The 15,433-nt window shown below is 47.4% G+C and overlaps 2 protein-coding genes across 2 annotated transcripts in view; both read right to left on the bottom strand.

Annotated features, from left to right (window-relative positions):
* The window catches only part of GCN1 (GCN1 activator of EIF2AK4), a 56,328-nt gene extending 46,482 nt beyond the window's left edge, over positions 1 to 9,846 (bottom strand). The window contains exons 1-4 of the mRNA XM_082353652.1: positions 9,735 to 9,846; positions 4,816 to 4,918; positions 1,105 to 1,168; positions 439 to 570 (exon numbers count right to left, since the gene is read on the bottom strand). Coding sequence (XP_082209778.1) covers positions 439 to 570; positions 1,105 to 1,168; positions 4,816 to 4,918; positions 9,735 to 9,752 — 317 coding nt within the window. The 5' untranslated portion in view covers positions 9,753 to 9,846. The remainder of the gene's footprint in view (positions 1 to 438; positions 571 to 1,104; positions 1,169 to 4,815; positions 4,919 to 9,734) is intronic.
* A 1,077-nt stretch (positions 9,847 to 10,923) lies between these two features.
* On the bottom strand, positions 10,924 to 15,172 carry RPLP0 (ribosomal protein lateral stalk subunit P0). Its single transcript, XM_082353711.1, has 8 exons — positions 15,082 to 15,172; positions 14,720 to 14,821; positions 13,577 to 13,752; positions 13,377 to 13,464; positions 13,101 to 13,247; positions 12,821 to 13,006; positions 11,836 to 11,976; positions 10,924 to 11,157 (listed from the first exon to the last, which is right to left on the bottom strand). The coding sequence occupies exons 2-8, from the start codon at positions 14,771 to 14,773 to the stop codon at positions 10,993 to 10,995; spliced, it is 957 nt and encodes a 318-aa protein (XP_082209837.1). The 5' UTR covers positions 14,774 to 14,821; positions 15,082 to 15,172; the 3' UTR covers positions 10,924 to 10,992.
* Positions 15,173 to 15,433: the final 261 nt, after the last annotated feature.

Genomic DNA, 15,433 nt, shown 5'->3' with positions numbered 1-15,433 from the left:
TCCATCTTGAGGACAAATGCTCACTGCAAGGCCCTGCCTGCTATGCAAGACCCTCCACTGACCTAACTGGAACTGGAAACTTGTTCCCCACAAATCATCTGTGACAACTCAGGACAAGGAGTGCCAAACTCCCACCTCTTAGCACTCACAACTATAAATCAAAAGGATGGTTTCCTCCATTCAGTGCCTAGTGGGCATTTGGTTTCTCCTTAAAATGGCCTTACTTCCACTGGTTTCCCAACCCTGTTCCTCAGGAAAGTGGTTTCTCTGCTGGGCCTAACATCTTGGCTTCTCCGTCCGTTCCGAAGGCAGACTGCCGGCGCCCCTCAGAGTTGCAAAGGGGAAAGGGGCAGGCATGTTCACGCCTGCTCGTCTGCACCGGCTTCTCACGAGTAGGACTCCACCAACCCCCAGTGGGCCACCACCTTTACCTCTTACCTGGGGACACCTGCTTTGGAGCCAATGCCTGAAGACTGCAGAGAGTGCAGAAGGTTCTTAGCAGTGGCTTCCGGCTGGGCCTCAGCCAACTGCTGGATTGCTGCCTGCAGAGCCCTGCGTGAGGCTGCATCTCTAGAAGGAGGAAAGAAGGGGAAGGTGAACATGTGGACGCGGGGCAGGGGTGGGGGGCTTAGGCCAAGCCTGGTCTTTCTCAGGAAAATTAGACTGCACTGTATTCCAGTGGGTCATAGATGACGGGATTAGGAAGTAACTGGATAAATCTACCTCATCTTAGAGTTCTAGAAGCATCTAATAAGGGCAAATGAGCCTTAAGGCTATAAGTGCAACATCTACATTTAGGGAACACTTACTATAGGCCTCAAACTAGGCCAAATGCTTTTACACACATGACCGGTGCCAGTGTAGAGACTGAGCACTCCACGTGGCAAGCAACGTTCCAAGAACTTGACTCTTACTGACAACCACCTATGAGGTAGGTAAAAGCATCATCCCTGTTCTGCAGATGAGGAAACTGAGGCACAGAGAGGTTCAGTAACTTGCCCAGGACCCAGGCAGTCTGGCTCCAAAGCCTGGGCTCTAACCACTACCCTATACCACATTTCTGCACAAACTGCTCTGGACACTGGGCCTTTGATCGGGACTCACCTGTATCGATGCAGAGTCAAGCAGAATAATTTGCAGAGGCCTTTCACTGCTCCCTCCGGCAGATCTAAAACCAAAGATTACACAGAGGTTAATAAAATAAAATCTACTCAATAAAATCTACTTCCTGGGCATCTGCTGGAGCCAGGCATTCTGTTGACATGATCTCTGCCCACTGGACACTCCCCGGGTGTTTGAGATAGAATTCCCAACAGGAAAAAGTAATGACTCTAAAGACTCTAAAGAAACATCTAGTACGGGAAGGCTCTCAGACAGACATCTGTTAAATGAATGAAACTAAGGCAAGACAAGTGGCCTCGAAATTTAACATGCTGTCGAGTGGAGGTGCTAGAGTACAGGAAATGTTCTGCTTCTTGATCCGGGTGCTGGTTACATGGCTGTGTTTAGTTTGTGATAATTCAGCCACCTGTTCACTTATGACATGTGTACTTTTCTTTATGTACGTTCTAATAATTGGTTTTAAAACATAGGACAAAACTTAAGTACTATGAGGGATAAGAAAAGAGAAGAACACCTATAACAGAGAGGTTTCTGAAGATTTTAAGGACACAGAAGCTTGGCCTAACACGTGAGTAGGCTGTGGACAAATGGAAAGAGGGGCCTGCATGCAGAGTGGTGTTAACAACATGAGCAGAAGTGCACGGGATAAGAAGGCACAATGCCTGTGCAGGGCGCATGAGGAGGAGGAGGAATAACAACACCGACACTTAACCAGTGCTCATGAGGCACCAGGCCCTGCTCTAAGCATTTTATATACATTAACTCAATTCCTGTAAGGTGGGTACTGCAATTGAGCTCATTTTTAAGATGAAGAAACCAAGGCATGGAAAACCAAGCACGCCAGCTGAGTGAAAGAGAAACTGGTGAAACAATAGTGCTCAATAATGGAGAGCCAACCTGTGACAGGTTCTGCATGCCAGACTGAAGCCCGCAGACAAAGAGGGGAAGGTCTGACAGGGGGAAATGTATGCTGAGTGTCAGACTGACCAGCGTGGGAGGCACCGAGAGCAGGAGGCCCACAAAGGGCTTGCACAGGGCCTCACACTTCAGGCACCCGAATGATGGGGGCATGGGGAATGAAGGAGGGGTGGGCACCCAGCTCCCCCAGGGCCCTGAGCCTGGTATTGGTCCATCTGATTTGAGGCTACCTAAGTAACGGAGGAGAAGAGTGACTGGAGCCGGGACCAGGTTGTGGCTAAGAGAACAGTAGTAATAACAGCTAACAGACACTGGGCGTTGACCAGAGCCAGGCACCGAGTCAAGCACCGTCCCCATGTGTTCTCATTCACTCCTCACTCCAAGGAGACAGGCCCACAGGTTAAGTAACCTGAACCGGGTCCCACAGCCTGTAAGTGGCAGAGCCATGGCCAGAACGCAGAGCCCGTCACCTCTGACTCTGCACTGGACGCCTGTGACTGGAAAGATCAGGCACAGCAGACACCGCCTCAGAGTCTCAGGCTTCAAGTACAGGGAGGCGGGACTGAGGAGAGCATCAGAGGCCTCAGGGCCAGACTGGGCTGAGCCAGGCCGACCATCCGCATTGACAGCTCTGAGGAAGACTTCAACTCCTCGCCCTGGCAGAAAACACCTTGCACCACCTTTGATGAACTCACCTGGTGACCTGCTTGCTACCCTAACAGAAGGAGAGGCCAGAAGAGCTATCACTATGCAACGACTCCTCCTCAGACTCAAAATTAGGAAATTGAGAATTAACGATTTCATATGGGAGGTTAACTTCCCCCAATCAACTTGTATATCAAAGACTACTAAACATTTTACAAACGTAATTCACCCTGAATTGTAGAATTTCAGGGTGACTGAAGAGTAAAATCACCCTGAAAAGGCCCTCAGTAGTTCATAAACTTCACCCACACATGTTGAACTCCTTACTCCACAAAATGGGGAAAAGTGTAGTATTCAGCAGTTACTTAGCAGGGAGTCAGCCATTATGGTTCAGGGAGTCCAGCTAGCATCTGTCACATGGCAGCCTTCTCTAACTAGAACTCTGTTCAGAAGTGACCAGAAAGACTTTTGAAGGTGCCATAACACTCATATGCTAAACTTTTGATCCACAGGAGAATCTCTCAGAAGCTCACAAACAGCAATTTACTTAATTTACACACTTTAACAAGCTTGGGTATGTAACCAGGCAACAGTAGATCAGAAGCAGCGAATGAGAATGGGGGTAAGAGGGTGGTAGGAAGTAGGCTTTTTCCTAACAAGAAGTGAAAGCTGACAGAAACGGAGACCCAATTCTATACCGCCATGGTTCTCAAACTGCAGCAAACACAGGAATCACCTGCGGGCTTGTTAAAACACAGACGCTGGGTTCCACCTGCAGGGTTTTGGTGAATCTGAGTCTCTGGGGTGGAGCTGAGAATTTGTATCTCAAACAAGTTTTAAGGTGATGCTGATACTGCTGGTCTAGGGACCACATTCTGAGAACCAATGCTGTATAGTAAAAACACACCAAAAGGAAACTCAAAAACTAATGAGCATTTATTGGTTGAAGGCACACTAGTCTTATACATGCCCCATAATTTGCAGCAAGAGCCCTCGGGTTATGGTGCAGAATCAGGATAACTACATGTGCTCAGCATTTCCCAAAATGTGCTGCCCAGACCCTGAACAGGTTTTTGGCAAAAAAGAAGTTCAAGGAAACACTGGATTAAAATGTGACATCTGGGCTTCCCTGGTGGCGCAGCTGTTAAGAATCCTCCTGCCAATGCAGGGGACAAGGGTTCGAGTCCTGGTCCGGGAAGATCCCACATGCCGCGGAGCAACTACTGAGCCTGTGCTCTAGAGCCCACGAGCCACAACTACTGAAGCCTGTGCGCCTAGAGCCCGTGCTCCGCGACAAAAGAAGCCACCGCAATGAGAAGCCCACACACCGCAACGAAGAGTAGCCCCCACTAGCCACAACTAGAGAAAGCCCACACACAGCAACGATGACCCAACACAGCCAAAAATAAATAAAAGAAATTTAAAAATAAAAGAAATAAAATAAAATCTGACATCTCACAAACTTACATGATCTTGGAATCCATTACTGGCCAATCACTTGATACCATCTTGCTTGTTTTCACAGAACACTGACTGGGAAAAATGGTGCCCCCGGTCATAAAGAAAATGTTTTTCTGGGCTTCCCTGGTGGCGCAGTGGTTAAGAATCTGCCTGCCAATGCAGGGGACACGGGTTCGAGCCCTGGTCTGGGAAGATCCCACATGCGTGAGCCACAACTACTGAGCTTGCGCGTCTGGAGCCTGTGCTCCGCAACGGGAGAGGCCACGACAGTGAGAGGCCCGCGCACCGCGATGAAGAGTGGCCCCCGCTCGCCACAGCTGGAGAAAGCCCTCGCACAGAAACGAAGACCCAACACAGCCATAAATAAATAAATTAATTAATTTTTAAAAAAAGAAAAGAAAAGAAAATGTTTTTCCATCCAATAAATCACTTAAGAAAGATTGTTGGTATCTTTTAGAACTATTTCCCATCAAAATGGTTAAAACTGGTAAAAAGGTTTGGCACCTAGAAGGATAAACTCTCCACCAACCCAACTGTTTCAGTGCAGATTATAACAAGCAAATATAGACAGTGAAGACAGAAGTTGCTGTGAGGGGAAAAGAAGGCCATGGTTCTAAACAGAGAACCCAATTTAGTTTGAAATGAAATCAATGAAATGAAAACAAATACCTTTTCCAGCAACACATTTCCCCAGCTCACTGAGGATTTCTCTCCGTTCCTTCACACTGGCTGTTGTCACCTTCCCTGCAAAACGCTTTAGTGTCTCAGAAACCTGTGAAGACCAAGCCCACAGAGAAAAATTTCAGCAAACTACAAAACATTGCCGGGGGGTGGTGGCGGGGCGGGTGGGAGACAGAGAGAGCGAGCGAGCTGTGGGAGGTGCAGAACTCAGTGAAGCTCTCTCTAACCCAGGGTTTCTCAACCTCCACACTCCTGACTTTGGGGGCTGCCTTTATACATCGTAGGATTTTGAGCAGCGTTTCTGGCCTCTACCCCCAATGGACACCAGTAGCAGCACCCCATCCTCCCACCACAGCTGCGGCGACCCCAACTGTTTCCAGACATTGTCAAACATCTCCTGGGGGACACAATCACCCCCAATTGAGTGAGATGTACTGCTTTTAACCCAACCAGTCAGCCACTCAATATACTTCATTTAAACTTGGACAAAAAGAGGCAAGGTCAAAGGCAAAGACCTCAGGACAGAAAATATCCCTTCCAAACTATGCAAAATCTAGGGAGGGCCTACTAAATGCCGGGTATGTTCCCTTTATATTATCTCTTGTAAACCTCCCATAAGAAGGAGTATCCTGTCAAGTCATAAACACAGTTGGCTAGCAGGTAAAAGGTTAAGAAATTGAATCCCAGCTCTGCCTCCTACCAGCTGTGGAAACTCAGCCAAATCATATCATTTCCTTGACCCTCAGATTCCCCATCTATACAATGCAGGTAACAGCACCTTCATTTCATTTCATCATGACTGTTAAACAGAGACTAAATGAGATACTGTATGTAGAGCATTTACCTCTCATCCCGAGCATAAAATCAGCTACTACTACCAGCAAGCCTTCCAGACAGGCACCATATCCCCATTTCACAAGTGATGAAGAAACCAACTCCCAGAGAGGAAGCCACTGCTCAGATTGGACTTTCGGGCCACAGCACCTGCATTTCTGAAACTAAACCTGAAACCAACAGGTCTAAAAACTGATGCTAACAAGTCCTTAGCTTTCAACCACCATCCATGTTACCACAACTGCATCCCCTGCACAGGGACATCAGCATAAGACCTAGAAAGAGGGGCGGTTTGCAAATATTCCTGAAAATCTTCTCCTGAACAATATTCTACAGGCTACAAAGCAGGCAGGTTGTGGATACATCAGCAGTTGAGCAGGGCATAATAAGACCCAAGTGGGTAACACCCGCCCCCTTTTTCTTTTGAGGGTATTTCACGGACAGGCCTTATTAGTAGAATAAGACTCAAGGGTGCATAGAGAGATAAAATAGTACTGAGTTCTTCTTACAGATAAATCCCTGCTATAATTCTATTAGCAATTAATAAAATCATATCCAAAACTGTCTTCTACACAAATTATCTGTTTTAATATTGTCTCTTGTTTTTATAGTCATTCACGTATATAATTAAAGAGTCAAAAAGTTCTGGGAGGTTTGCTCTAAAAACCAGTCGCATGCCCTCACACACAAGGACAATCTCTTTCACCAATATTGGCTGATTATTTCGGTAGTTATCGCCATATCTCTAAATAATTTCCTTGTGCTGCTACTTCTGCCTTTCTACCAAAGATCTCTCTCCCTCTTCGACCCCACCAGAGACCCTCCCCATATCCCTGACACAATTCCTTTGTTTCATAATATGGGTTAGCCCAGTAATTCAGTATTTACATTATATGCAAATGGTATTCAATTTCCATTTAATAAACTGTTTACTCTCTTGCACAGCTTTTTTAAAATTAACCCTGGAGTTAAATAACGGCTCCCAATGCCCATTCCCTCCTTACCTCAGTTTGCCTTATCTGTTCTAATTAATAATTCAATCCCAAACTTTCTGCCACTTGTCTAAATCTCAATACATTTAGGCAGACCAGGTATTCTACCAAATTCCATCTTCCTGAAGAAGCCTCTCCCAGTGCTTTCCGACCTGCCCCAATTTGGTGGGTGATCTCCTACAGCTGGGACTCAGTTTATCACCCTGAAAATGTACTCTTTCTTGTGTTTGGGTAAAGTACATCCTCCATCTCGTGAAGTCCTTGCAAGTTTGAAAATGTTTTGGCCTCCCACCTGAAGTTCATCTGGGTACAGAATTCTAGGTTGAAGTTTTCCTAGAATACTAAAGACCTTTCTTCACTGAGTTCTAGCTTTCAGTACTGTTGGGAAACTCAACGCCATTCTGGTCCTTGATCCTTTGTCTGAGACCTGATTTTCCCCCCTGGAAGTTTCTAAGATCTTCTTTTTGTGTCCAAGGTTCTAAAATTTCACATTAATGTGCCTTGTTGTGAGTCTGTTTTCATCCATTGTGCTGAGCATTTTTGATCTGAAAACACATGCTTCAGTTCACAGAAAGTATGCTGAATTATTTTGTTGACGATTTCCGTGGATATTGGACCTCCCACACTTTTGTGTGGTCCTGTTTTACACAAAAGTTTTCTCCAGAGAGAGAACTTCCAGGCTTTTGCCAAGATGGAGAAAGAAAGCTGGGGCTCTGACTGCATCTGAAAAGGGCTTTCAACCAATCCTCCTAACTTAGCCCCTCCCCACTCACCCTCACTTCCAAAGGTTAGCTGATACCACCAATTCCCAGCTGTCAGAGATTCTGCAACGTAAATCAGGTTGGTTCTCAGCTTTCCTAACTTGGCTTAGGATTCATTTCCCTTGGGTCTGCTGAATCCTTTACCACTTATCACTTTCTAGCTTCCAAAAGTTTGCTGCTATTGTCTGCTCCCCATTCTCATTTTTTTCCCCAACTCTTTACTAGTTTTAGTGAGGCTGGAGGAGATAGCAAAAATAGATGCATATATATAATCCACCCTCTACCTAAAATTCTCACATAGCTGTTTTTCCATGCTAATATTAAATTCCTGGCTATAGTTTCTCCCCCAAAGATGAAAGAGCATTTCAGGTTCAAGGCTCTTCTTTTTCTTAATCAGAAAATGAATGTTACCCACTTGGGATCCTGTCAGAATAAAACTGAGGAAGATCCTTCAGAGAAGTCATTTGCTGGTGGGATCAGATGCAAAGAGCTTAAATGTTCACAGGTTTCTCTCTAGAGTAGCACTGTCCAGTAGAACTTTCTGTGTTGATGGAAATGTTCTTTTGCACTATACAATGCAGTAGTCACCAGCCACATATGGCTACCGGCGCACTGAAATGTGGCTAGTGCAACCGAAGAACTGAATTTTAAATTTCATTTAATTTTAACTAACTTAAGTAGCCTCTTGGCTACTAATTAACTAGCTACCATACTGAACAACACAGCACTGGAGAGATTTTTTTTGCATTTGAGTTTTAATGTTACACAGTCAGTGTGTATTCTCCCAACCCTTTTCAAAATACCCAAGAGACTATGCTTTTCTTTCCAGGATTCACTATAACAAACTTGTAACAAATTACCAGCCCCTGGGACTTCCCTGGTGGTCCAGTGGGTAAGACTGCGCTCCCAATGCAGGGGGCCCGGGTTCGTTCCCTGGTCGGGAACTAGGTCCCCACATGCGAGCCGCAACTAAAAAGTCCACATGCCGAAACTAAAACCCGGCGCCACCTAAATAAATAAATATTAAAAAAAAAAAAAAGGGATTCCTTGGTGGCGCAGTGGTTGAGAATCTGCCTGCCAATGCAGGGGACACGAGTTCGAGCCCTGGTCTGGGAAGATCCCACATGCCGCGGAGCAACTGGGCCCGTGAGCCACAACTACTGAGCCTGCGCGTCTGGAGCCTGTGCTCCGCAACAAGAGAGGCCGCGATAGTGAGAGGCCCGCGCACCGCGATGAAGAGTGGCCCCCGCTTGCCACAACTAGAGAAAGCCCTCGCACAGAAACGAAGACCCAACACAGCCATAAATAAATAAATTTTAAAAAAATTATTAAAAGAAAAAAAAAAACCTGACTTTTTAAAAAAAGAAAAAAAAAATTAACAGCCCCTCCCTTGCACAGGAAACTCGCAATTCGCATCTTTTGAATGCTCAGGTTAAGGAGTCACTCTCTGGCCTCAGGGCCTCCCTATCAAAATCAATTAATCTCCTCACCCCGATACCCAAGTGAGCCACGCTGTCCTTTAGAGACCCATTTCCTTTTCCCATAATATTGTCTTTTCACCCTAAAACATGGCTAAAAGGAGGATGGGGTGGAGGAAAAAGGTCTTCCCCAGCTCTTCCCTTAACTATGAGGTACTTCACAGGTGATAACACTCAGGGTGACAAGACTCTTCCTGAATTGTGACAGTTCTTTTATCTAACGCTGGATCTAATAACAACCATCAACATATATGGAGCCCTACTTTATTTCATTGACTCCTCACAACAACCCTACACGACAGGTACTAGTTTAGCCCCATTTTATGGATGAAAAGACTGAGAATTGGCAGGGTTAAGAAACTTGCCCAGCGTCTCAGAGAAACTGAAACTGACCAAGACTCCAACTCAGATCTGTATGAATCCATAGAATATGCTATAAATCCCTGCACATAGTAGGTGCTTGAGAAATATTTGCTGAATACAAAGTTTAAGAGGGAGTTGGCGTTGGCCGGGCCTCACTGCTGGAGGGCTTCGGAGAAATGGAGTAGAGACTACTTTAAAGGGGAACTTCGGCAACTCCAGAATCGGGGAGGGCCTGACGGGTTCCAGCCGCCGAGACCAGAGTCCCTGATTCCTCGAGCCCGCGGCCGGTCCGCGCCACCCGGGCCGGGGGCCGGGACGAAGCCGGGTCCGGGAGGGACCGGCCCAAAGCGGCCCCTGGACCGCGCCCTCCGCAGCCGCCGTCCCTCGGCCCCCTACGCCAGCGGCACTAGCGGTCCGGCCCGACCGCCGCCGTCCGCGCCCAGTCGCCGCCGCGTTGGCCTCGCAGCCGCCCGCCTCACCTGCGTGTCCGCCGCCATCCTGCCGGCGCTGACTCCGGAACCGCTTCCGGAGCGCTTCCGGGTCACAGCGCGGGCCCACACCGCAGAGCGAGGCCGGGATACCGTTGGGGCCCGGGGCCTGGCGCCCCCGGGCGGGATGGCGGCCGCGGCAGCCTGGGCTTCGAGGCGGGCAACTGGACTGGGTACCGGGGTGCGCGTCGGGGACTATCAAGGCCTCCTCCCCAGGACCTTTCTCAGCCCGGCCTCGTGGGAGACGAGGGTCCCTGAGGGTTTGTAACGCGGCGAGGCCGCCCTGCAGCCATCGACCCACGAGTGCGCAGGTCCGGCCCAGACACCCCCGTGTGAGCCTCTCCTGCGTGAAGACCATTTTACAGAAGTGTGTCCTAAATGCTTCCTAGAGGAGTTTCCTTGATGACAGGAACTGAGCTCGCTAAAAGGCAGGCAGCCAACTCGTGTCTTATCCTGTTAAGAGTTTGTACCCCAGCGGTGGACAATGTGAGGGTTAAAAACAGGGGTATACCTGGCAGTCAGGGGAGGACTCTGGAGCTGAGAGAGGAGCCTGCCCGAGGACAGCTCCTTAAGACAAGGCCACAGGGTGGGAGGCTGCGGGTAGTGGGCCTCATGGTCCAGAGTTGCTTAAGTTTTATTCAGCATGCAGACCTGCCAACTCCATAACTAGTTCAAATACGGTCTGCACAGCTCAGTTGTCGTCCCTGTTAGCAACGGCTTTCAAACTTTTGAGACCTGGTTACAACTAGGACATTACTGGGTGACCCAGTGCGAATCGATAAGTGAAACCTAAGATTCACAACACCTACAGCATCAGCCGTTCTATCTCCTTAAATAACGGTCACCACTAAACTCATCATTAATTACATCACCACCCAGTTTGAAAAACCCTGGCAGCACTCATCCAGTGCTTACCTCAATATGACACCCTACTCAAAGTATCTTGGAATGACCCAGGATAGTGGCCTGATGGTCATGGAATCAATTCCATTTAATAAGAATACAGTTAAAGCTGGGTCCACAAAAAGTACAGGATGCTAGGAGAGCAGTACTTCACTTCTTACACAGAAGACACCAAATGTCAACTCCAAATAAAGCTCTATGATTTTACCATGGCTTTAGTTTCTGGCACACAGAACTATAACCTCAAAATGCACAAAATGAAAAATCCAGAGACTTGTAAAGAGAAGTAAGCCTTTATTTCCTTGTTTCACAAATAAAGCTGGCTGAGTTGGCTGCTTTTTGGTGATTAGTCAAAGAGACCAAATCCCATGTCCTCGTCCGACTCCTCCGACTCTTCCTTTGCTTCAACCTTGGCTGGGGCTGCGGCGGCAGCAGCAGGAGCAGCAGTGCTGGCAGCTGCCACGGGGGCAGCAGCCACAAATGCAGATGGATCAGCCAAGAAGGCCTTGACCTAAAGCAAGGGGAAAAGTTCATGGTCAAAATAGTCATCTACACCCCCTACTACCCACAACCTTTCAGCCTCTACAGAGCTCTAGTTTTAAGGACCAATTTCCATATCAGTGAAATCTTCCTCTGGAAGTGACCAGACAGGACAGCTTGGGTATAGCCTGGTGGTCTTAGGCCCAGCTCTTACCTGTTAACTAAACCCTCTTTAAGTCTCTTGTAATTTCTAAAGTCGAGGACACGCCTCCCCTGCCTCCCAACCTCAAGCATACAGTTGGCCCTCTGTATCCAGAGGTTTCACATTCAGAGATTAAACCAACTGCTGATCAAAAAAAGGAAAAAATTTCCGAAAAGCAAAACCTGAATTTTCTGCACGGGGGCAATTATTTACATTGCAGTTACATTGTATTTACAACCATTTACATAGCATTCACATTGTATTAGGTATTGTAAGTAACCTAGAAGCGTTATTTAACATAACACCATTTTATACAAGGGACTTGAGCACCCATGGATTTGGTGTCCATGGGGAGCCCTGGAACCAGTCCCCCTAGGGTATCTATACTCTTAAAAATGTATCTGCTACATAAAACACTATTATAAAAACACTAACTCAGCAGGCAGCTTTTTATCCTCCTGCTAATAACTGTCAGGTCTGCTGTGGTCCTGGTGGATTTTTTTTTACCTTTTCAGCAAGTGGGAAGGTGTAATCAGTCTCCACAGACAAAGCCAGGACCCGCTTGTACCCACTGATGATAGAATGGGGTACAGATGCAACAGTTGGGTAACCAATCTGCAGACATATGCTGGCAACATTGCGGACACCCTGTGGAAGGAAGGAAAAAAAAAAGAAAAAAATCACACTTCAGGTGTGATGTCTTTGCTGTTGAGTCCAAGCAAAGCTCAACAGCAAACAAGACTTGCTAGATTAGTGTATTAGTCTCACACAGGACACTTCACCCCACACCAAATGCTTCTGGCAGGGAAATTCAGACCCAATAATTTATAAATGCTTTTGGCTGTTATTCCCAACATGGGCGTTCCCTATACCATGATGTTGGCATTTACTTCAAAAGCCACCATCTTGTGAAAATATAAATTAACCATTGCATTCCAAGAGAGAAAAACATTAAATTAGTTCCAGATGTGAATTTCATCCACTAGTGAGATTTCCAAAAGTAACTGGAGTTGAGTATGTATAATTGCAATGTTCCGTTCATCCAAGAAAAAAGGAATTATATCTCCTACCACCTTATTTGTTAACTAGAGGATATATTAGTGGCAAAAACTAAGCAAGAACAGTCCCTGAAAGAGTCCATCTTCCCAAGACAGGGTACTTGGCAACACTGATGTATTAACTACCTCATCTTCTCATTCCTCTTTTGACTCACTGACACTACTCAAAATCTCATACCTTACTGCACGCCCTAGAATAACAGCCCTTACCATGTGCCCAGCACTGTTCTAAGGCTTTACATTCATTAATTCATTAGATCCTTCAACAATCTTATATTGTTATTGCCATTTACAGACAAGGAAACTGAGGTACAGATTAAACAACTGTCCCTGGTTATTACACTGCTAGTCAGCTGCGTGGCCAGGATTCAGTCTGAAGCTAGACACGCTCTCAACTATTAATGCAAGAAGGGCCTGGAATGGGCAGCGTGTACCTCCAGAAAGCGAGAATGCAGAGTTTCCTCTGTGATGTCAAGTACTTCAGGGTTGTAGATGCTGCCATTGTCAAACACCTGCTGGATGACCAGCCCAAAGGAGAAGGGGGAGATGTTCAGCATGTTCAGCAACGTGGCTTCACTGGCTCCCACTTTGTCTCCAGTCTTAATCAGCTGCACATCACTCTGAAGAACAAGGGAGTTGGCAGTTAACACCTGGACATCCAGCAGGTCGGCAGCAACCGAGCCCGGCTAGCGCTGGCAAGCCAGGTCCACTCACCAGGATTTCGATGGTGCCCCTGGAGATTTTAGTGGTGATGCCTAAAGCCTGGAAGAAGGAGGTCTTCTCAGGCCCCAGACCAGTGTTCTGGGCAGGCACAGTGACTTCGCATGGGGCTATGGCACCAGCACGGGCAGCAGCGGGCACCTGAACAAAAAAATGAGAAACAGTGAGAAGTCTTCTCTCCACAGACACAACCTAAGAACAGTCAGTTTTGTCGCTTTTAAGGAGCCAAAATTAATAAGGTCTCTCCAACCAACCTGATTCTCCCCTTACCTTATTGGCCAGCAGCATGTCCCTGATCTCAGTGAGGTCCTCCTTGGTGAACACAAAGCCCACGTTCCCCCGGATGTGAGGCAACAGTCTGCAAAGAAAAGTTTATGGGAGATGGTCACTTTCCAGCACCGTTCTTCTCCAGGAAAAGGGAGGAGGACACTGAGAAGGGCGGATAAAGATGTCCAGGAGGATGAACTGACTTCTCCAAAGCTGGGTTGTTTTCCAGATGCCCTCGGATGGCCTTGCGCATCATTGTATTCTTGCCCATCAGTACCACAGCCTTCCCTCGGAGAGACATGCGGATCTGCTGCATCTGCTTGGAGCCCACATTGTCTGCTCCCACAATGAAGCATTTTGGATAATCATCCAGAAGTTGCTACAGAAACAAGCCACAAACAAGCAACGTTTCACAGGACAAAAGAGGGAAGAGAGTAAGAGAAACCAAATCCCACAATAACTGGTTTCCATCTCACTCCCTTTCTTCTATGCTTTTGAAATGTCTCAGAGACTGGGACAATTCCTCCTACTGCCAGCTGCCCGAGTTAAAACAACGCTAGATTTGTCAACGATTTGCTTGCTGAGTATGAATGGTGAAAATTATGTTTCTACATTCAATCAAAAAATTTTAATTGTACCTTTCATTTTTAATTTTTCCCAACCATGAAGCATGTTTCTGTTTCACCATATCAGCTGCATTAATAGAAAAAAATACTCTTCCAAGTAAGGTTAAATTATTCAAAATACAACATAAAGCAAATATAGTAAAATATTGCTTGTAGGACCTAAGTTGTGGGTATGCGATCATTTTACAATTCTTTTAAGTTTCTGTGAGTCTGAAACCCTGAATAAATGGGGAAGAATACAATGGACTAAACTCTACAACGCATCCTAATGCCTGAAGAGCAGCATGGTTAGCATTTCTAGGCAGGGGAAGACCCAACTCAAGGCCATCCAAGAGAAAGCATTCACTTAAAGTTTAGTTTCTTGACTAATAGGACCTGAATATGCAACAACTTAACTCTTTATAATGAGTCACTCATTGCCTCAGACCTTCCCAAACAAGGAGGCAGGGGAGTAAAAGTACGATGAGCGCTATTTGGAAGCCGACAGACGTGGGCGTTAATGCTGTCACCCTAGGAGCCACTTAGCGTGCCTGAGCCTGTTTACCTGCAACACAGGGAGGGGGAGAGGCGCGGATCTCGGGAAACTGGGAAGATTAAATGAGATTTGCCTAAAACGGCCTAATGAGGTAGTAGGCACTCAGCACATGGCTGCTGATTGTCCCTGTTAGTGCCCGGGGCCGAGGCAGCACGGTGGGCGGCTGGGACCCACCCCGCACTTACGATAATCTTAAGGAAGTAATTGGACTTCCAGGTCGCCCTGTCTTCCCTGGGCATCACTGCGGTGCGTCAGGGATTGCCACGCTGGGTTTAAAGACGATGTCACTGAAGAGAGAAAAGGAGCTCAAGACACCCCGACACAAGTCCCCACGACATGGCGGGCTCCAATCCCAAGGCACACGTGGAGCAGACCACGCGCGGGCGCCCGCCGCCCCGGCCCGGCCCGGGGCTGCATTTGCCGCCGCCACGACCCAGGCCAAACAGGCCCAGACCCTGCAGCCCCGAATCGCCCCTCCAAAGAATCCCCGAAAAGCCCCATCCTCCCCGCCGCCAGTCCCGAGTGAGACTGCACGGTACGAACGAACCTCACTCCAGGACGCCTGGCGAGAGGAGGGCCTCTCGCCGGCTTGCATGTTTTATAGGTAAACGAAGCAGCCAATTAGAAGCTGCGGACAGCGCCCCCATCTATTGGCTGGGGTCAACGTCTGTCTGGAGAAGCCGTATTGATACAGACAACCATTGGATGATATCGGTGCCATTCCAACCAACAGGAAGCTTCCTTTAAACGAGGTACTTAAGGAGGGCACTGCTGTGTGGTGGAGGATCTTTCTCAGAGATGCTTCCCTCTGGCGGTCTGGAGCCGCTCTCGTGTAGGCGCTGGAGTTTGCCAGCTGAGTCCACGTTTCTTCCGGTCAAGTCGCAACTAAAGAATATGAC

The sequence above is a fragment of the Balaenoptera borealis genome (assembly GCF_965194805.1).
Source record: "Balaenoptera borealis genome assembly, chromosome: 14".
Lineage (NCBI taxonomy): Eukaryota > Metazoa > Chordata > Mammalia > Artiodactyla > Balaenopteridae > Balaenoptera > Balaenoptera borealis.
The sequence above is the reverse complement of the archived record's forward strand: the minus strand, read 5'-3'. Positions and strand labels throughout refer to the sequence as shown.

Excerpts from the sequence above, each read along its gene's own strand:
- RPLP0 (XM_082353711.1), bottom strand. The coding sequence starts at position 14,773 with ATGCCCAGGGAAGACAGGGCGACCTGGAAGTCCAATTACTTCCTTAAG. Across the intron at positions 13,753-14,719 it reads ATTACTTCCTTAAGATTATC|CAACTTCTGGATGATTATCC; the intron begins GTAAGTGCGGGG and ends TTGTTTCTGTAG. Across the intron at positions 11,977-12,820 it reads TGCATTCTCGCTTTCTGGAG|GGTGTCCGCAATGTTGCCAG; the intron begins GTACACGCTGCC and ends TTCCTTCCACAG.